Below are 21,682 nucleotides of genomic sequence, written 5' to 3' on the forward strand. Positions count from 1 at the left end.
GTGCCATTAAACATCGATAGTATACAATACTACTATCTCTCAGGTCAATTACAAAACACATTGTCCACACCATTGTTCACAAAAAATCCTAAAATTCAAAGGCATCTTTACTGATTATGACCAAAAACAGTAAAACTTTGAGAATTATACTTTGTCTCCATTAATGAGAGAAACTCAACTCCGTTCAAGTCTTAATTGTCATTTCAGCATCCACAGGTGGACTGCAGGACTTTCGGTTTGTGCGTGTGTGCTAGCACGCACATTTATGAGAATCAGACGGACTACTAGTTAACCAGCGAGCTAGCTAGCAAACTAGACGGATAAACAGATAGATAGCTTGATAGATAGGTAGACAGACAGTCAACTAGCTGGCTAGCTAACTAACTAGACAAATAGCTGTCTGGCTAGCTAGCTGGATAAACAGACAGAAAAAATGGGCTGGAACAAAAGAGAGCCGTGGCTCTGTCTAGGTCTCTCTATCGGGGCTCTTCCCTATGTACATCTCTGCCAACTTTTTGAACTGTGGTCCCCAGTTGCTGAGGTAATCGTAGTCATGGTCCCCCTCAGTGGCAGCAGACTCCAGGGAACTGAGGGATTCTGCCAGCGACCCACTGCCCTCATAAGCATACGTGGCCAGGGAGTCATAGGGGGGCGCTGTGGGATCTGAATCGTTCTCTTGAAGCCTCCCATTAATGAAGTCTCTGACATCCGTGTTATCCTTTATAGGTGATGTCCTCCGAAAGGGAAACAGCATTTCAGGTATGATGTCCCTGCGTAGCTTGTTAGCATCCATCACCTCTGGGTTGCGCAGTGTGCCAATATCAAAGGCCTGAGTGTCCTCCTCTCCACCCCCTTCATCGTTGTAGCTGACGACGTTGTCTCTGACATCCTCTTTGGAGATGATCAGAGGCTCCTTCTTCCTCTGTCTCCTCAGGGCAGCAAACAGCACCACGATCACTACACAAAAACAGTGGGAAATACAGAGACAGAAAGCTCAGCATAAGATGTGTGCCTCCTAACATGTGTCATGCATTAAAGAGCACAGGGGAGCAAAAGCGCAGAGGGGAGACACATTTGCTACCAGTGATAAATCCCTAACACTGCCTCAGGCATTCACCTCCTATTATTAAAGATTTTATGAAAAAGCTTTTTCTTCCTTTTTCCCTTGAACGGCACATTCACTGTATAAAACGCACAGTGGGTTGGAGGATCTTTTTTGTTTTTTTTCTTTCCAGCACACAGCCTCATCTCTCATCTCCTTCATCCTTTTTCAGCCGTAAAAGACAATCAGAGATAGCAAAGTGAGCATGTTTCGGTAGAGTGGCACCTGAGTGGTAGGAAGTTTTAAATAAACCCATAAATCTTTAGAAAAAGAGGAAGCAATCTTTCATTTAAGAAAAGCACAAACACTGCTTCACCCATGCTCCTTTCCTTCCTGCTCCTTCCTTTCCCTTTTTGTCCTATCAGCAGGTACTGTAGTTCTCTACCTGCCTCCCACCTGAGTGTTAATTACAGTGCCTTCAACATGGGTTGGATGGGGATGTGGGTGGCTTTTAATAAGGTTCTTTACGAACATTTGTGACTGACCAGTGGCACGTTTTTAGACAGCACAGAGGGCTGCAAAGAAGAGGACCAGATAGGGAGAGACGTTCCTGCTCAGCGCCTGCCTGTCGGAGTCAAGCAGAGGTGAATGAGACAGTCTGTCAAGGGGGTTCAAGCGCGAAAAGCGTCAGATAATGAGCAGATGTCATGATATTTTGCTCAAGAGGAGAGCATGGAGTTTAACCTTCAGTACACTCAATATGTGGGAGAAAATCTGCCCACCACCAGAAACAGACTTTAAATTTTGGAGTTAACACAAGCAGATGGAAGAAATGATGGTCAATACTAATTTGCTTCTATCACCGGTCTAGTCAGGGTGCAGATCAAATAGCACACCAATCCCCAAAACATGAGAGATTTAGCACATGGAAAAGGTTGGAGGCTCTTAAACAGGGCAGTGCACATACATGTGCATTATGGCTCTGTGATATGACCAAAATCTCTTATCCAAATGTAGGTAATTTCATACATACATTTCACAATTTAGTGCATCTTCCTGCCCTCCATAATTTGAGACACAACAAAACAAAATGAGCACATTTTGAAGTGCCATAATATTCTTGCATGTATTCATGAGAACAGATTTGCTCAATCTTTCAGTCACATTGCCCTCACTCCACATTCACCATGTCTAGTGAGTCAAAAATGCTCCTCACTATCCTTAACCATGCAAGGGAAACTTCAGTGGCAGTTGAAACCCATTATTTATTGATATGCCCTTGACCATAAGCACTACACATTTCTGCTATTTCGTGGGTAAAATGATAGGCACTGTTGCTGTTGTGTCCCGTTTGCTGTTACATGCTGCATTAGATGGAGAGGACAGCTGAAGTGGTGCTTTTGGATGTCAGTAAGTAACATGCAACCTACTTTGCCAGAGAAATGTGCAGCTCTTTTTTGTTAAACGAATTTATTTGCTAATGAATGGAGTTGAGAACGACATTACTGTTTTCTATGAGAGAACTGCATATAATTGAATGAGCAAAGTAGCATGTCTATGATTGGACCTGCTTCAATTACCAGTGGTGGCACTCATGTGAAAAACTTCCAAAACGTCCTGTAGCACTTTGCAACAGGCGTTTTTTTATAATTTCAGCTGTGTCCTTAACATACAAACAGCAAACTTTAATGTTTCCTGGATGAGCGACCTATTGTGGTCATACAAATGATTGTACGGAAACGGAATCATTTCAGTGCATTATGTTTAACACAATAAGATCTGTTTAAGGGCAACATATTTTTGTATCACTAATTGTGAGTATTTTATGTCACAATAATGGTTTTAACACATTAAGATGTGAAGCTTCTGCCAGCCGGAGTGGTGACTTGCGGCAGAAGTGCACATTTTCAGTAACATTTAATCAATGCAGTGATTTGGAACTGCAAGCGTTTCACTTGATGTCCTTTTTCTAATTGTAGACCTTGTTATAGCAGAGACATTTGTCAGGTTTTTTTTTTTTTTTTTCATTCTTTTCCCCCTACACCCATCCATGTAGGCATTTAGCAGCACGTATTTGAACGAGGAACCTCACTCTGGGCCACAGCAAATGATACTTTGAAGGTCTAAGTAGAAAGAGTATTATGTAGAGATCAAAAACATGTGAGGCCAGTTGTGATGTTTGATTGTTAGATATACAAAAATGGAAAAATAAACCTAACTGGGCTTGAATAGACGGACCAAGTCGTCACTTCAAGCGGCAATGGCAACCATTGCTGAACAAAGAAACAAGCATTGCCAGAATGACAAGAGGGTTCAAATATACATGGTCGAACACACACACGTACACATGCTCATACACAAGGGGACTTACTGAGGAGAATAATGACACAGAGCAGTATGGCCACCAGAGCTCCAGTTGTGAGACCATCTGAGAAGGGCAGGACCTCAGGGTTACATGTCTGCATGTTTCCACGGCTGTCACAAGCACACACGCGTACGATCAGCGTGCTGGTGCTGCTCTGAATGGGGTAGTCATTGTCTGAGATCACTACAGGCAGGAAGTACATGCTCATCTCACGGCGGCTGAAACCTCCCCTCCGTGTCAGGATATTGGCAGTGTTATCTGTGGAAAGATGCAAATGGGCAAAAGCTTGTCAGTGAGAAGATGTTTCACTTAGCTAAATAATCTTAGAGGAAGGAATTGCAATCTTTATTTCCTTCTCTCTGTGTCCTGTGACAGCTCAAAATAACTTTGCATGGCCGTTTAGAATCACTGGCATCTTGGCTAAAGGTGTCTAAATAGTAGGCTGAACGCTAATTATAATAATACCAACCTTGTTGTTTGCTCAAATAAAAAAGAAAATAGAAAAAAAAAAAACTATATTTGTCAAAAACAAACTCAAACACAGCTTAATTACTGATCATGTTGTAGTCTTCAGCAAAGCAAGGTGGTCACGCATGGCCAGACTTTTTTGCAAAACTAATTAAAGTCCAAAGTTTGGGTGTTACAATTCAACTCGGAGTGGAACTTCCAGTCTCCATTTCAAGTCTCTGCTGTAGTCTTTTCATTGTACACTGCAATACATATCCAGAAGTTGAAGAGCTGTGCCGAATATTTACTCTGAGTCAATGTTAAACTAGGCCTAGGCAAAGTGAAGCAGTTATACTAGATAGAAAGACAATACACACATCCAGCATTTGAAGCTGTTCAGCTTGGTACTGCAAGCTTGCTGAAGTACCACTGCGTTTCTCTCTCAACAAGTTTTGTTTTGTTTTTTCTTTATTGTACAAGAGAGAAATCAAAATCTGTCTGACACAGTACGGGATGGATGTGGGACGGCTGCCTGATGGCTGACTTTCACAATGAAAGTCACAATTTCACAATTGAATTACAATTTTTGTTTTTGTATTGCTCCAAAAAAAAAAAAAATGCAAAGATGCACATCCTACCTTCCCTGTCGACAATAGTGAAGTTCGGGTTGGTGGCACTTATGCTAAAGACAAACTTGTGTCCAACAAGGGGCTCGTCTGTGTCAACAGCACTTATTGTCTGGATCAGCTGCGAAGAACAGAACAAAGCATGAGCAAATGCATAAAGACTTGTTATTCTCAAGTGTTTATTCTGAAACACGTGACACAAAGCAAAGCAGATTCCTCTCTTCTATCTGTTTGTTACATTCAAAATGTATGTATTTGAATGCATAGTTGCATTAAAGACTGCACCTTGAAAACTCTCTGTTGTAAACAAAGTAAACATTCACTGAGAATAAGACACATAAACTAATCTGCAGTTAGAGAGGAGGGTTTGGGATTTGTTGTCTCTCAAAACCATAAACACATATGACTGTAGCATGAATCACTGTCCTCCAACACATATCTGTCAGTATGCACTGTGCACATGTAGTGAGCACTGTGTGTGCTGACAATTCCCCTGTAAATGTCAGGAGGTGGCTGGTAGATGACTCCTCGTCTTTTAGCTAAACTGTCCTTGTTGTTCGCTGCCAGCTTCTGTTTGGCTCTTTGCCCAATAACACTGCAAAATGTTTCCTGACATAGGAAATGGTTATTTTAACACTGTAGTCCTGCAATAACCACATGTATCAACCGCTTCCAGGCTAATTTAATTAGACCTAATATATAGGCACTCATATATATTCCTCCGGCACACAATTTCCTCTTAAAAGATGCTATTGTGACGGATCCCCTTTGGACTGTAATCTGACTCATGAAAGAGTCAGCTGCCTTACTGAGTTTGCTCACTGTGTATGCTTTTAACTTTGAATTGATTCATGCAACATCACTTTGCAGATACATCGTCACTGCAAAATGAATCGCTACTGTATGTACAGAAATATGACCAGCTTAACTAGAGTACATAGCAGCCTGTTCATAAAAGCAGTTAGATATGGTTGATAATTTGACATCATTATGTCACGGGCTAAGTTAGCGGGACACTGCTCAAGAAAATGAATCTAAAGAAATCTGAAACGATACAAAAATGGTAACAATAGCCAACATCATTTCTTATTTCAATATTTCATAGAAGATCATGACTTGTAAGTACCTGTCCTGCTTTGACATTCTCACAGACAAATGTGTCATAAGACATTGCAAACTCAGGGGCGTTGTCATTGACGTCTAACACCTTGATGAACACAGGCACTCGAGTCGTCTGACGTGGGTTATCTGAAATACAAAGGTTTAAAAAAGATATTTTGAAGTATTGAAAATACAAAATGACCACGACAGAGGTCAATAAGTGTCATAGGTTATGGGCTGTAACATAAAATACAGAAGTACTTTAAATGTTGAAACTTACTTATTTCAGTGGCCACCACTGAGATGTTGTGCCATTTGGACATTTCTCTGTCCAGTGCTTTCAGTGTTGTGATGGTTCCATTCACAGAATCAATGTTGAACAGCCTCTCTAGATCTGTATGCCGATCGATGGAGTATCTGCATTAACAACACGCAAACAGGTTATTTTCAATACCTGTCAGTCTCTACTACATTTGCATATCTGGCAAATTGCTTATAAAATGAAGTGCACTTATGATCCTTTCTGCTCACATTGATCTTTCTTCACCAGGCGAGTACACTGAAGTATTTCTTTACTTCTTAAAAAATGTGTTTTCCACATTACATCCCTCGTTTCTCAAAATAAATATATTCCTCTCTTTCTGCATTGACGAAAGATGATATATCTTTCCTCCTGCTCCTCATTTGTCATTGTCAACTTTCATATTGCACTGAAATTTGAATATGCAACACAATACGCCATGTGGCATGTGCCGAAAGTGGCATATCTCTGTGTCAGAGACGGGCAGGCGCCATATGTGTGGAATGGCGGCACTAAGCTGTGTGAATCTATACAGTAAATTAGCCTCTTTCACTTTGACTTTGTGCGGTGCCACAGAGGGCTTCCATAATTCTGGGAAATAAACAGCGCCTGTATTCACTTCACAGGACTGCCGCCACCTTCCACTGGGAAATGACCAGGGGGGAGAAATGAATAATATCCTTTTCTCCCCCCACCACACTGACACATGGCAAGGCTAATGGATTAGATTTAGTCAAGAAGGCACATTTTCATTCTCCCTCTAAGAAACTGATGAGAGGAGATTTTGGATTTCTACCATGTGTTGCTTCTTTTCTTATTGATTATATACTAGTATAATTAAATTTGGAACAATGCGTTTTGAAACAATCAAATTACCATGATAAAGCATTACACCCCCTTGTTTGGTGAGGAAATCTTTGCTTAACACGTTGTTCATTAATTTCTATGTCTAAATGGGAGTATTTGATTCCCAGTTGGATGAATTTGTTTCAAAAAGGTAGGGATGGGGTTTGGCGGTTGGCTCTAGCAGTCTGGCACTGTTTAAGGTCCAAACATACTTGACTGGCTTGTTGTCAGCATCAGGGTCCCTGGCCGACACGACGCCAACGAAGCTGCCAGCGGCTGTGTCCTCATGCACCTCGATGATGTAGGGGTTCCTGGTGAAAACAGGAGGCTCATCCACATCCTCTACTGTCACCTTGACTGTGGCATAGTCTTTGAATTGCAAACCGTGGATGAACCTTGCGTCTAAGTATGTGTTTTTCACCTCCACTCTGAACTCATAGTCCCTCTTATTTTCGTAATCCAGTGCCTGGAGATAAAAGAGCATCAGATGTCAAGCTATAGACTTTTCCAGAAAAAAACAGCCCCCTCGAGGACTTTGATAGGCAATTCATTGCATTTCATTTGTCTGCCTTTATCTTATTCATACTCTAAATACTAAGTTACAAATCCAAGGGAGGAATTTTGATCTAGGAGACCTTAGGGGGAAACTAAAAAGAGTTTCTGCTTCATATTATTCATTTCACAGGCTTAGGGTATCTGATTTTACACTACAGTTCAAAAATGAATTCTTTCATATGTCTTTCTTACATGAAGAAAGGTTGTCAAGTGGCTTCTTCGAAGCTGAAACTCTTACTATTATGTCTTTCCACTAACAAGATAAAAAGACAAGTTTAAATTTAAACATGCACTAAAAATTGAGCAGTGAAGAGGAAGCCCTCAAGGATAAAAAAAAAACCTCAAAAAAAAAAAATAAAACAGTTCATTGCAGCTGTATGTCACTTGCCACATGAAGTGTTGTCTGATTGCATAGCCATTATCAATCAAGTAATAGTTCAGTTACATGACAGCTAACAAACAGAGTTTGATGCTGGTTGCACACTACAGAGCACAAATCAGTCGAGGATATTGCAAAGAAAAGGAGATGAACAAAATCTAAGTTACCCTTTTGATTATGATGACTCCCTCCTGTGTGGTTTGGTCAGTAATAATGTTGAACATGTCATGACCACCGACAATACTGTACTCCATCTCTGCATTACGCCCAACGTCGGGATCATCAGCCTTAATACGGCCAATGGCACCTCCAACCTCTGTAGACTCCACAGCAGTCAAACGAAAGGAATCTGTACGTGACAGTGAATGAAATAAATTCATTACAGTGTGTGTTTGTGTCCTGAGTATTTGTAAGTGATTTGTGGCAAAAGCTCAATCATGTTTAAAAGTCTATTACAAATCAATACTGCAGAGGGAGAAATGGCTTCTTACGGTTAGCAAATCGTGGTGGACTATCGTTCACATCGGAGAGGCTGATGCTGACTGTAGTGGTTCCTGAAAGCCCACCCATCTGTCCAGCCATGTCTTTAGCCTGGATCACAACCTGGTAGTTCTCCTTGACTTCTCTGTCCATGCCAGGTAGGGCTGTCTTGATGGTGCCTTGGAGGAAAAAAAAAAAAAATTTAAAAGAAATCTTCATCTTGGGAAATTGATTTGCTGTCTTACTGAAAACAAGATAAGATTAAGATCAATTCCATCTTCTACGAGAAATAAAATTTCATTTATATACTACTAATTTGGTTTGCCAATTATGTTTTGAAGGGGAATGTAATTTCTGTCCTGCCAACAATTTTCTAGTGTCAGAAGTGCTGCATCTTTGTACCACCTGCAAGATGTCGACAGGACCCCTCTCATGTGAATGGACCCATATTGTATAAACACATCCAACATGCACAGAAGAGAGTTTGCACTTGTTGGAATGGTCCTTTGTCAGAGCTAGACGATCTTTTGCCCTCTGCTTCCAGCTACCAATGCCACAGAGCTACTTTGTGCTGAGTGCCCAGAGATGAAACTGACATTGATCATCTTATCTACCTCTTGTTGAGACAGCAAATGAGCACACTTCCCAAAATGTCAGGTATTACCTGAATGTACTTTTAGATCTGCTGCAAATAAATAATGTAAATTATTGCTTTAAAAGGTTTTGCCTTTAAAGCTTGCATGTGTCGCAAAGTAAAACATTCATTACAAAGTACAAAGAAAAAGGGCAGAAAACATGTTGTAACTACAAGCCTGTAGTCTCCATGAAAAACCAATAGAGGTGCAGGAACTGGTTGCAGGAGTTTTGCGTAAGTTGAAATTTCTGAATAACTTTGAAGGGGGATTGCACCACACAAACTAGTCCTTACTAAATATTTACATGTAGTAACAGTCCCATTTGTCCCATTTGGATGAACTACAGGATGTACGTGATAAAGGTGAACATCTTCACCACCAGTGTAATATCTGACAAGCTACACCCACTTGATTTTCAAAATGATTTGGATTTTTGCCCTTTAATGATTTGCGAGCTGAACTCAACGCAACTAAAAACAAGAATACACAGCAGTAAATGGATACCTTTTTTTTTCATAAATGTCCCCAGGCGTAGAGTCTCTCAGATCCTCTGGCAGACTGTTCCTGAGACTAGGGCCACAATGGCTAAAAGCTGACTCCCTGTGTATTTTTGAAATCCTTGTGATGACTAGGAGGCCAGCTGCAGAGGATCTGAGGGACCAGCTACGTACATATTTAAGAAGCATGTCTGAGGGATAGGCCGGTGCCAGACCATTCAGTAAAAACTAATAAGAAAATCTTAAAATCAATTCTAAAGCTGACAGGTAACCAATGCAGAGACTTTAAAATAGGTATTACATGTGCTCACTGGCTGGTCTTCATCAGTACTCAGTCTGCTGCATTCTGCACAAGTTGTAGGCGGCCAACAGTATTTTTAGGTAGAACAAACAAGAGAACATTGCAATTGTCAAGCAGAGAGGTTATAAAAGCATTCATTATGAGGCAATGTCAATAACTATGTTCAGCTGCCATCAGGATCCAGGCAACACCTCGTGAGATGCTCAAGGGAGACTCAGGGCACCATCTCAGGCAGCGGCTGATGACACCTATTCTGCACCTGGTTAGTGATGCTGAGGAGTGCAACAAAATAAGACCAGAAATGCCTCTGAGCTCTGAATGAGTGTTTGGAGGAGAAGCCATGCTGATCCTGCTTGATGGAATAGATAGTTTAAGTGCGTGCAAGAGTAATTGGTGGAAAATGTTTTTGAAATTATTGATTGAAGTATTGTTTTTTGGTGATATCAAGGCCTTTTTATGACTTTAAACAGAAAATAAGAAATTGAATAGAATAAATTAGATGTGGGAAAAATTAATTCCTCATCATCACCAAATCATCACCAACTCTTTTAACTAACCTTATATATCTAATGCACCGATTTACTTCAAAAAGCGCAGATGTAAAGATGACACCTATTATTAGCAGTTGTACATTGGTTGGATCATGTGTCTTTACAATATGGCCATGTTATGGAGAGTTCCCTTTGAGAGAAAAGACGAGCCTGTATGTGGCAGGGATGCAGAGCAGACAACAATTCAATCACACATATTAAACACCATTTTGCATAAAGATCAAAATCATACAAAAGGTACAAAATGAATCTGCAGTTAACACTGAGTAGAATAAAAAAAACGTTGCATTCAACCTCACATGTTAAGATGTTTGAACAGTATATTTTGAATAAACTGTAATATGTTTAACATTTGACTACACTAATTGCAATTTATTAGCCTCAATTGTTTCAATTGTGTTGAATGTGTCGCCAAGTGGCTTCTGCTCCTTGTAGCTTCTTGATTCACAGGACGTCTGAGAGACTGAGGAACAGCTGATGGGTCAGAGGGAGAGAGGTTTTTGGAGGTGCTTGTATAAGCCTACTGACCCACGGAGGCATCTGACTGGATGGCTGGGTGACTGAATTAGAGAAACACTGGCTGAATTACTTGCAGGTTAGCTGTCTGACACCATGGTTGACTGGTTGGGGGTCTGACAATGTCCATTCTCTTCAGAGCATGATGACAAGTCTTCCCATACCTCCATCTGCGGGTGAGACCTCTCAAATTACATCCAACACCAGTGATGACTAAGGTCCCACCTCTGGCTGGAAAAATGTCCTCTACTGCCTTTTCTTTAGTGGCATTTCTACTTCTAACTTGAATTCCTTTTGAAATCAAGGATGTGTTTGTCTTTTGTCATGTCTAAAGCTTCTTTCTGTTGGTGGTGCTGTTACGAACCTCAAGCAGTGATTTCTTGCCTTCACAAGACGTTATATCGTGATCTTATCTGTCAAGCTTTTTCTTTTCCTGACGCTTGTCTTCAAGTTTTCAGCCCTAAATATCACAAACTACAAGCTTTATTGCCACATTGCCACATAATTCATCACAGTAACTACAAGGCTTTTGGACACACAACTCTAATGTCTTAATGCTATTTTGACAAGAGGAGCGATCCAACTTTTTACACTATGGTGTTAATTGCAGTCTTCTACTTGCACCACTAACATACCTCAAACAGTTATGACAAATGTGATTATGCTACTAATTCAATAAAATGTTATACAAATGTAAAAAAAACAGAGTTGACCAGTAAATACCCATTTGGTGACATAATGCTATGATATACAATAAAAAACGTAAATGTATCCATATACAGATCCTGTTTATTACCTTTAAGAGCAAATCACCAGTGTTAACAGACTGTTAACATGTCAGTTGAAAATGTTATTGCTGAAACGTGATTCTGCATTTGACTTTCTTCTTTAGGATACCGAATGCTCTCTGATTAGACGCTGCTATATATGTTAGATAGCAACAAACAAACAACTCTTTACTTGCTAAAAAAATCCCTGTTTGACTGGTGCAACCCCTTCTTAGCTTGAAACTGGGTGGTAGTCTGTAAGATGCTGAAAGGAATGTCTTCCTTATGCATATTATAGTTTAAGTGAAGTGAACTCTTACGTTTTCTAAGATATCTTACAGTTTATAAGATAAGCAGCACTGACGGGCCGATAAATCCTCTTTGTGCTTGTTTGAGTCTCATTCACTTATTCTACAGAACACACAACACTTAACCAAGCAGTCTGCAGATCAGCATTACAGCCTTGCATAACATTAGTTGCTGCATCAAGAGATCCTGCAGGGTTTTGCTTACCATTTTCAGAATCCACAGAGAAATATGGTTGTCCCTGTAGAATGCTATATACAAGCTTGGCACTGTTCCCATACGTTTGATCATCAGCATCAGTAGCAGTTACAGTGACAACAGACGTTCCTGCAAAAAGAGGATGCAAAGTCAAGTTTAATGTCACAGCCGTATGATACTACACAAGACACGATCAAGTAACTGACTAGATATATTTGTATTTACTTTCTGTGTTGAGAATTTACGATAAACCTAACAGCACTATTCAGCGATGCAATGAGTCATACTGGCAAATCTGTAATTTTCATGTCAAACAACAGGCAAAAATGAAATTGGAGGCTACAAAAAGGCAGTGATGTCTTAGTGAAATCAATCAGGACCAAAGCATTGGTTATATTTATCTTCCCTGATAGGCTTGCAGAGTACCGCTGGATGTCGTCTGGCACCTCATTATTGCTTTGATTAAACCACAGGTATCCTTTTACATGGTTCTCTTAAATATCAGGTTCTACATCATCAAGACAGTGACTATTAGGGGCTGTGATAGGTCTGATAAATTAAACCTTTACTGGCTTTTACGTTTGATATGAACAAACCATATTATGCATATAAGTACTAAATATGTTGTCTGCTCATACGACTTCAACATTTGCAAAGTTCTTTGCTTTTTGTGTTTTTTGTTAGATGTGCAAATATTACATCTCAAGTTAAAGTTGGAAATGTATTTGTCTTTGCAGACTAATTTAGCATGTATCAATTCAATGCAACCAGTTCTACCTTTAGTTTAGCAAGGTCATATTACTGATTCATATTGTTTCCTTACCTCTGTTGCCAGAGCCAGAAGTATGACACCATTAGGTAAATACAAATGACAAGCTTCTACCGAGGAGCTGGAATTACTGTGCACATCGACACTGTCCGACATTTGTATGCATGTGCTAATGGACACCGCCTTTTGTATTTGCAGCTGGAGTTAGACGCAGCAACCTGAACTGAAACTGTCAGGTGATATTGTTTTCCATTTTCAAATATCATTAAAAATCCAACTACAGGGACCCGGAACACATATTGCACACAAGCCTCTACAATCAAGCGATGAAGTAAATTAAAATAGTAAAATGAATAAATATTTAAGCATTGGCTTTGCTCAGTTCCTTTCAGATATTCTGTCATTGAGTCACTTCCATATTAAGTCCTGCATAATCCACCCAAGCGTTTCAATAACACCCCATTACAAATACTGTCCTTGGCATTCAGGAGACCTCTGCCGTGTCCTGTTTGGGTCTGACTGGCTCCGTGCATACTAATGAACCCTTGAACATCTGTCCCACTTAGTCCCGGCACTGATAGCATAAAAGGGAGCTGCTGATTTTTCATGGCTGGCTGGCTTGATTAACCAGTGTGTTGAGTCTGAACATATAAGGCAGTTTATTAGTCTGGAGACAAGTAGTGGTGACCCTGACCCACCTTTTGCCAGTATCCATGCAGCTGAGAAATCTAAGCATAGTGCATTATGAATTCCAAATAGGCCATTGTTATTTGTCACCAATAGGCAATTGGGTTTTGATTTACCCTTGATTGCTCCCGTGTATTAATTTGTGGTTGCATAATTGAGGATTGATTTCAAGTTGCATACATTATTTTCATAAGCTTTGTTTATATTCGTGCCAATTGGTTTATTTATATTACTTGAATGGAATGAAGTGGAGTGCAATGGAGCAAATCCTTAATTGGAAAGACTGTGACAATCTAAACTTTCAATATTTCTACTGCCTATTAAAAAATGGCAAATGGCATCACTTCTTATGAATGCCCAATGAGCCTGACCAAATAAATAATAACAAAATGAAAAAAAATGAATAAATACTTTGAAGAACTGAATCCAGCATCACAACATGCCAGTTTAGCTGAGATATGAACAACGTTATGGTTTTTCTACATTACCCACAAGTCGTTTTTAAGTAGTTAAATTCTACTAACTATATAATTCCATAATTTTTTAAAAAGATAAATAAAGTTTTGATACTCAACTAATGAATGAAAGAAAAAGTAGTATGGCTGCAACCAATGATTGTTTAACTTCTAAAATTTTGCGCTGATCCAATATGATGTGTCATAGTCCAAGGTGACATCTTCAGATTGTAAATTTTGTTCAACTAATTGCCCTGAAAAGAGTTTACAATGATATAAAGCAGAGAAAAGCAGCATATTTTGTAGTTGAGAATTTTGAACCAGTAAATGTTGGACATTTCTCCTTGAAAAAAGTTAACCACTTATCAAACTAGTAGCCGATTCATTCGTGTCGGTTGACCAGTTGATTAATTGACTAATTCATTCAACTTGAAAATACAACAAATCATAACTTACCAACTTCAGACATTTCAGGGACACTGGCAAAGTAGATTTCCTTCGCAAACCTCGGCTCATTGTCGTTGATGTCGTGAATCTTTATATTGAACTCAGTGTCAGGCTCCAGCTCGGCGTTGGTGTTCCGATCCAGCACCTTTGCATGGAGTGTGTACATAGCTTTCTCTTCCCTGTCCAGCCTCTTGGTGGCATGAATATCCCCGGACTTCTCATCTATCAGGAAAAGGGTGCCTGCCCCATCTCCGTTCAGAACGTACTTCACATTGCCATCACCTTTGTCCATGTTGGAGTGCAGCTGAAAATTAGAGACACGCTTTATTCATATAAGTCAAAGTAGAGACGATGAACATTTTGTGTAACCACTGGCAGAATATGTACAGGTCCGAATCATTGGCCTTGAACATCTCTTCAGTCCACCACAAATCCTTGTTGCTAACATCAAGTTTGTTTTGCAATGCTAAGAACTATTTTGTGGCTGTGGATGAAAAATTGAACATACATTCATGAAATAAAATAGAATAAAAAAAAATCTGTCCAGCCCTGGGTCTCCCAATTTAGGAGTATTCCCAAGGGCCTTTTGTCTGTAGGCATTCGTGAGAAAAATGTGCTTCCTTCTCGTATCTCCAAGTTTAGCTTCATGCCCTGGTTGCCAGTTCTCTCTCTTTCTTTTATTTATTTATTAATTTAAATCTATTACAGGCTTCGGCACCAGGCAATGTTTGTGAATTGTCGACCCCCTACTGTCCTCATCTGCCTCTTAGGTTGGCCAGTTGAGCCTTTGTTTTGCAATATTTTTCCCTCTTACATTACTACTCTCCCCCAATCGATGATGTTGTATCTTCCAGGTCAAATTTATGATCTTGGGAATTGAAAAAGCATTTTACTCAAGCTATTTAAAGCATTCAAGTATCAAACTTACACACACAAGCCCTAATAGACACTCAAGAAGTAAGTTTGTATTTTACATCCTCGGCTTCATTTGCTGAACACGGAGCAGATAAACAGTACATGCCATATGAGCTCCTTGGGAATGAATATATTAGACATAGTCTTTTGCTCAACTACATTTGCACCATAGTCTACATTTATAAAAACTTTGTGACACAGAAATAATGGTGTAAACCCAGTGAGAATATCCATCTGTTTCAGAACAGAACATGGCCTTGGCACCCACATTGTCAAAGTGTGACATACTCCATTAGTTCAGATCAAATTAGTCTTAGATTTTTCTTCCAAATTGTGCCTTTGAAAAATGATGAAAACCTGACCTACAGCAACAATTGCTAAAATTAGTCACCTCTGACCTATCCATCACCTTGAAGCGGCTCTAAGTGTCATGGAGGAGTAATGGTGGCGTACTGTGACAGACACTTGATTCAGGCTCATTACTGTACTGGATCTGTCAGCAGATATATTTAGAGCACTATCTCATGGGTTCACATTTTAAATGACATGTAGTTAGGGACACAGAATGTACGTCAGTAACTTATTAATATTAATGTCTGCATGCTGTGAAGAAACTAATTATTTTTTCCCGCAGTTGGAAGAGTGATGTCAACAGTACAACTTTGAATGGAAATCAGAAATGTATTGCCGGGCTGCTAGCTATTCTCAGGCAGAATTAAAAAATGAGGACGCATGTGAAAACAAGATGCTGTCAAGTTCAAATGAACAATATGCACAGTATTTGGCATTGTGTTTTGAAAATATTTCCATGCAGATGAACTCCATTACCCAAAGTTTATTAGAGAGGACTATCACTCAGCTTGAATTTTCACATATATTTGTGTTCTGGGCCAATCTACTCATTGTTTGTGAATATAAATTCCCTCCTGAGCTGTAGACCAGTGAACCAAGGATTTATAATGTGTTATGGATGTGAAAGCTGCTCCTGCTATTGACTGTGAATGACAGGCTAATTTTGGTGAGCAGGAGAGTGCTTGTATGAATTTCTGTTTTTAAATGGGTGGTATGCGAATTTACTCCCATTAAAAATCTTGTGTAGTCGCACAACCACCTTTTCTCTACTTTGACATTCATCATCTGTGAAGTGAAATACTGGCTGTAGGAGACATTAGGACATGCTGACTAACCAATGCTGAACTAGTGTGACATAAGAACATATTTCATTGCTGATATTCAGAAATGTTTCCGTTCAAACACGCCTCTGTGCTTCCAGTGTAATAATTAGGCTATTACAATTTCCCACCACATGAATTCCCTTTTTCCAAATCTTTTGATTGTGTTCTCCACAAGTTTTCATCTGATCATTACCATATTTCCAGTCTTGGTTGTTAATCCTGTAAAAGACACCTGAGAAGCCAAAATGACAAACAACGAGCCGTCATAGGAGCCCGTACCCTTTGCAGCCAAGCTGTGTACAGGATAATAGGAGTTTTACAGTCTTTGCAGAGTTGTGCGGTATGCATTTTACATATATCTCTTAATCGGCATGGGAGCATGCAAGGCCCTTACGCACTTTTACTAATTATTGGATGCCTACATTATGCCAGTTTCCTAATCGTATGGCTAAACAGATCCTCTCCCCATGGGCATATAGATTTCTTTCCGAGTGGTAGAGCAAATAAGGAAAGGTTTTTACAGAAGTAAGCAATGCTGTGCTGAGTTATTCTGAGGTAGCACGCCATCTAAGACTAATAGTTCTCCTGTGCATCTAAATCATTGAGGCTCTGTGCCAGCAACATAGAGGTTTAAGATTTAACTTCTGCAAAGGACGTCCCATACAAATGGAATAGATTTAATGTACACAGCATTGTGACTTAAAGTGTAAAAACTAAGCTGAATGGATTTTAATTGCCATTTTGCAGAGGTGACTTTTTAATATGTCAAAGTGCAGTGAATTCTCCATTTAAAATGTAGTGTAAACCAATTTCGTGTAGCACAGCAGGAAAAATGCATTGATACTCTTGACAAAGTGCAGCACAAAGTGTTTTCAAACAGCCTTAACAAAATCAAATGTTAGCACTACCACACTATATTTGCAGGGATTTAGTGGCTCTCCTTTCAAGGCCTTGCAGCACAAACACAGCCTTTTCAAGGCCTTACAACAGAAGCACAGAAGAGAGCCTTGATGAGTTAAATCGCCTTGCACAAACACTGAGGAATTGTCAGTAAAGCAGCAAAATCATTGGCAATTCTTGTCAGGTCTCTGGTAAGCATTGCTCAGTGCTGCAAAGAGGAGATAGCAAAATAGAGTGCAGAACGGATACAGAATAATTACTCTTCTTCTCTCTCTCCCTCTGTCTCTTAAGACATAGGCAACAATTCTTTACTATTGGAACACTGTACTATAATGTGCGTTATGCAGGTTCAAGTTATAGCTCACAGTATCTCTAGCATGCTTTGTATTTTTCGAACCTCACAGAAGTTCTGCAAAATTTATGCAGGGATGTATTAAGCAAGGCCTTGCAAAACCTCAAGGATACTTATTGGCAAAATATTAACACAACAAAGTGAGCTACCTTGAATATTCTAATTTGGGGCAGCACATTTTCCTTACAAGGCGCAAGACAATACAGTGTACCAGGAATTTAATAGGATTTTGTTCACTTCAAACACGACACTCAAATGCTCCAGAATCCAAAGTTTGTGGTTGTATTGCTCAGCATTGCAAGTGTTCACACTTCACAGCCCTGCTTAAGAAGTAGGGCACCACAGCTGCACACAGTGAGTGCTCACACTCATTAATGGCCCCGTGAAAGTCAGTGAAAATGAGATTTGAGGGTTTTACGCTTGATAAATGCACAGCCGCTGCATAGTGTATTTACAATCATAAAATGCACTGTGCTTTTTTCAGTTGACAATACTGAATAAGTGATCAAAACCTTACTTTCACTAAAGCAGTTTATTTTTTTTCTTATCATTCTGTGAGGTATCAGTCAGCACCACTCAGTGAAGTAAGCTTCAAAGCAGACTGTCTTTTGAACACCTCGATAAGCAATATACTCTAAGCTGCATTTATTCTTTGGTGCAGTTGCAGTAGTGCTTCCTTTTCAGCCAAGAAGCAAGCCATTAGAGAGTGTGACCATTCTTTACATCAGATTTGATTGCCGTAATCAAGAAATCAACCTCAAGTGATAGTGAGTGTGTGTGGGTTGATTGGAGAGGTTTGATTGAATGTGAAATAAACAAGGTCTCCCACAGGGCGCTGCATAGGCCATTAAATGATCTTTATAAGGACGATCAACAAGGCTTTGATGGCTTTGTACTGGCCATGAAAGTGCTTTTTGCATTTGGTCATGGTCAGCCTTTCCATCTCTTCTTCTCCCTCTCTGTTTCTCTAATCTATTTCTCTATCTTTCTGTAATTGTATCTCTTTATATTAGTCTATACCTCTGTCTATGCGTCTGTCCATTTACTTGTCTATTTGTCTTTTTTTATTGCTCTATCCAGACATATTTTTTTCTTTATATCTATCGTATCTATTTTGCCAGCTTGAAGAAAATGACACACCAATTCCCCAGAGGCCACAGTAATATGTTTTCATAATATAAATTGTCATGTTTTGCCTCACAGTGTAAAGCTTTAATATATATAATATAATAAAATACAGTTTAGCATTATATATGATAAACTACAACAGCACATTGAAAATTTGAAACCAGAGAATATTTTGCATTTTTCTTGAAAACAGACTGAAACAGTTCACTGCAGCTCTGCTTGTCTTCAGTCTGCCCATCCATCCTATGACTTGTTGTCCACCTAGCTAAGTACAGTATCTGTCCTGTTCATGTCTTTTCTGTACATCAGTCTCTGTCGCCACCACAGTCTGTCTGTCCATCTAAAACTCCACTGATAAACTGATGGTGCTGGTGATACGGATCACCACAGCTTCTCCTGTAAAGCAGAGTGGCAGTATGTGGCTGCCCCATTTCTCCCCCTCAGTAATTTATTACAGCCTCATGTTTTTTCTGACAGTTTAATAGTGAATGATATTGGACACAGGAAGAGTAGGGAACTGGTGAATGCGATTGCTGTCATGCCACAGAAGTTGGGTGCCAGCAAGCATCAAAGAGTTGAGAAGAAAGCCACATCGCACCAGTCAGTGACATATCAAGGGATGGCCCCATTTATAGTTAGCATTTGCTTTGCTGCCTCATCACATAACACAACAGGGTGAATTTCATTGGCCTTCCTGATTGATATGTTTTCTTCCTCCTCCTCCTTCTCTCCCTATTTCATTTATTTTTGCTTTTTCGTTCTCTTCACCACATCAGGATGATGGTTTCTGCAAAAGAAGTTGTCATATCCCCCTACTCAACCTTGCACAAGACACTTGTTTACTCCGGAGAATGAGGTGTGTGATGAAAGCCAGCTTCCTCTGAGAAAATTGGCTGTCGACAGTCACCTCATTTCCCTCCCTTGAGTTGATAACTGTAGCGTTCCCCATCACACCTGTCTTTATAGTGCTAGCACGGGTGAGCTGACAAGAACCTCTCTGATCTGGGTGGGTGGGGGAGGAGGAGCATTGTCCTGAAACTATCCCCCTTTTTTGTGATTTCTAGGTGAAAACTGTTGCAAGAGCTTTACTTTTTGACTTTGGTCTCAAACCACGTTTCCAACATCTGAGACTGGTTTTAGTCTCCTGTCTGTTTTGAGACCGACTTGTCTGGGTCATGACCTGATATTGATTATCAATGTACTATCTCTGTGTTTCTGTTTTTAAACGCACTCAGGGAATTACAGTCTTTGACAAACCCGTATACCTTGTGAAGTAGACTTCCTACAAAAATAGATGTTTGGCCCTAATAAGTGTGAGCTGTGTCCGTTTGATTTCATCTACTGATCAATAGGTGTCGCTGTCTACTCTTTTTTTTTATTATGTCCCTTTTCGTTTCTCTCATGTACCTCCTCAGTGGGTCAGTTTGGAATAAAGAAAAGTCTACTTCTTTCATTGCCCTGGTTTCGAACAGTGCTTGCCAACAGGAAGTTTCTGTTCAATTGGCTCACACCTTGTGAACACTTGGTGTTATAGACTGATCCAAGCAATGATTATGAGGCTAGTCTGACAAAAAATTACTTCACATTAACTGTTAAAACTGCCACACGTTGTTATTTTTGCTTAACAATTACACATTCTTTTGACGTTGATGGCACCTGCCCAACCAGAAATCACTGAAATGTTGATTTTGGATGTAATTGTATGTTTTTCACTGAACAAACAGTGTGATTAAAAAGCCCTGTTCAAAAGAACTGTGGAAGGCTGGAGGCAGAGAGGGCAGTATGTGTGCACTTGCTGATAGCTGATAGCTCCAGTTAACTGTGCCTGTAACAGCCAGATTTCTGACAGCCCATTCGTCTTGAGCCAATTACATCAAACTCCACTTCAACAAGCGAAACCTTCTATAATTAGTCTGCAGACGATGTGTTTGGACACGTTACCTTGCCAACATATTGATGGTCATTTCCTGCGTATTCCTCGAGCAGAAAGAATTGATTCCACATCCATCCACGTTTGGAGCGCTGAAGAATCTTCCCATCACTCTCTGGCATCCCAAACAGATTCCCAATATTCCCAGGCGTGAAAGGCAGGGCGGTACTGGGCCACAGGACAGAGAGCATCAGGAGGAGCAGAACCTGATTGGTGATCATGGTATCCAATCAGCTGGGAAATGTCCTGGATGACTTCTCAATTATGGTAATAAGCTTCTGATAGGATGAACACTGGAAGGCAGTGTCATCAGAGGAGACATTGTATTCCTCGCTTGGATGCCATTTGGATCCCTGTGAAAAGAGGAAACTTTAGTCAAGAACCACTTTCATGACGCTGCTGTGTCTACTTTAGTAGATGTTAAATCCTTGCAGGGTAGAAGACCACTGAGACCACTTGTGGAGTTCAACAGGGTGCGCTTATGTACACAAAAACTCATTTGTGTATGCTGTGTCTCTATCCAGTAGCGCTTTACCGGAGCAGTGGCTAATTATGCATTCTGCAAATAGGAATTCCCCCTACGTGCACTGTGAGAGTGAGGTATGGACTACAAGTCATATTTTAGTGGTGGGATAAAATGAGTAAACTCAAAAATATATCTAAATTTACTGGTTGTGGAATTAAAAGTACAAATGATGAATTAACAACCAAAAATGATTCAACCCCAATTTAAAAACCTATTCAGATATTTATTTATTTATTTTCAGAAAAACTAAATCTAATAATAATGTCTGCTATTTCAATAGAAGTCATTACACAAACTTCTAAGAAAGTGATTAATGACCAAAAGAAATAAAAAAAAAAAGCCTATGCAATGTAAATGTATCACCAAAAGACTGCAGTCATCATTGTGCATTAGCAACTCAGAGAATTTCAAATTCAAATAGTTTATTCACTGCAGCTACAACCCCCCCCCCCCCCCCATCTTGTCTCTTTTGACTTTTTTCCCCC

General features: G+C 39.8%; 1 protein-coding gene across 1 annotated transcript; it reads right to left on the bottom strand.

Moving 5' to 3' along the window:
- Positions 1 to 466: 466 nt before the first annotated feature.
- Positions 467 to 20,892, bottom strand: cdh10a (cadherin 10, type 2a (T2-cadherin)). Its single transcript, XM_070852618.1, has 11 exons — positions 20,683 to 20,892; positions 14,281 to 14,575; positions 11,923 to 12,042; positions 8,154 to 8,321; positions 7,830 to 8,011; positions 6,941 to 7,194; positions 5,862 to 5,998; positions 5,607 to 5,728; positions 4,493 to 4,601; positions 3,414 to 3,665; positions 467 to 957 (listed from the first exon to the last, which is right to left on the bottom strand). Exons 1-11 carry the CDS (start codon positions 20,890 to 20,892, stop codon positions 467 to 469), a joined length of 2,340 nt encoding a protein of 779 aa, XP_070708719.1.
- Between the last annotated feature and the right edge of the window lie 790 nt (positions 20,893 to 21,682).

Source organism: Pempheris klunzingeri, chromosome 21 (assembly GCF_042242105.1).
Source record: "Pempheris klunzingeri isolate RE-2024b chromosome 21, fPemKlu1.hap1, whole genome shotgun sequence".
In the NCBI taxonomy this organism is placed as follows: Eukaryota; Metazoa; Chordata; class Actinopteri; order Acropomatiformes; family Pempheridae; genus Pempheris; species Pempheris klunzingeri.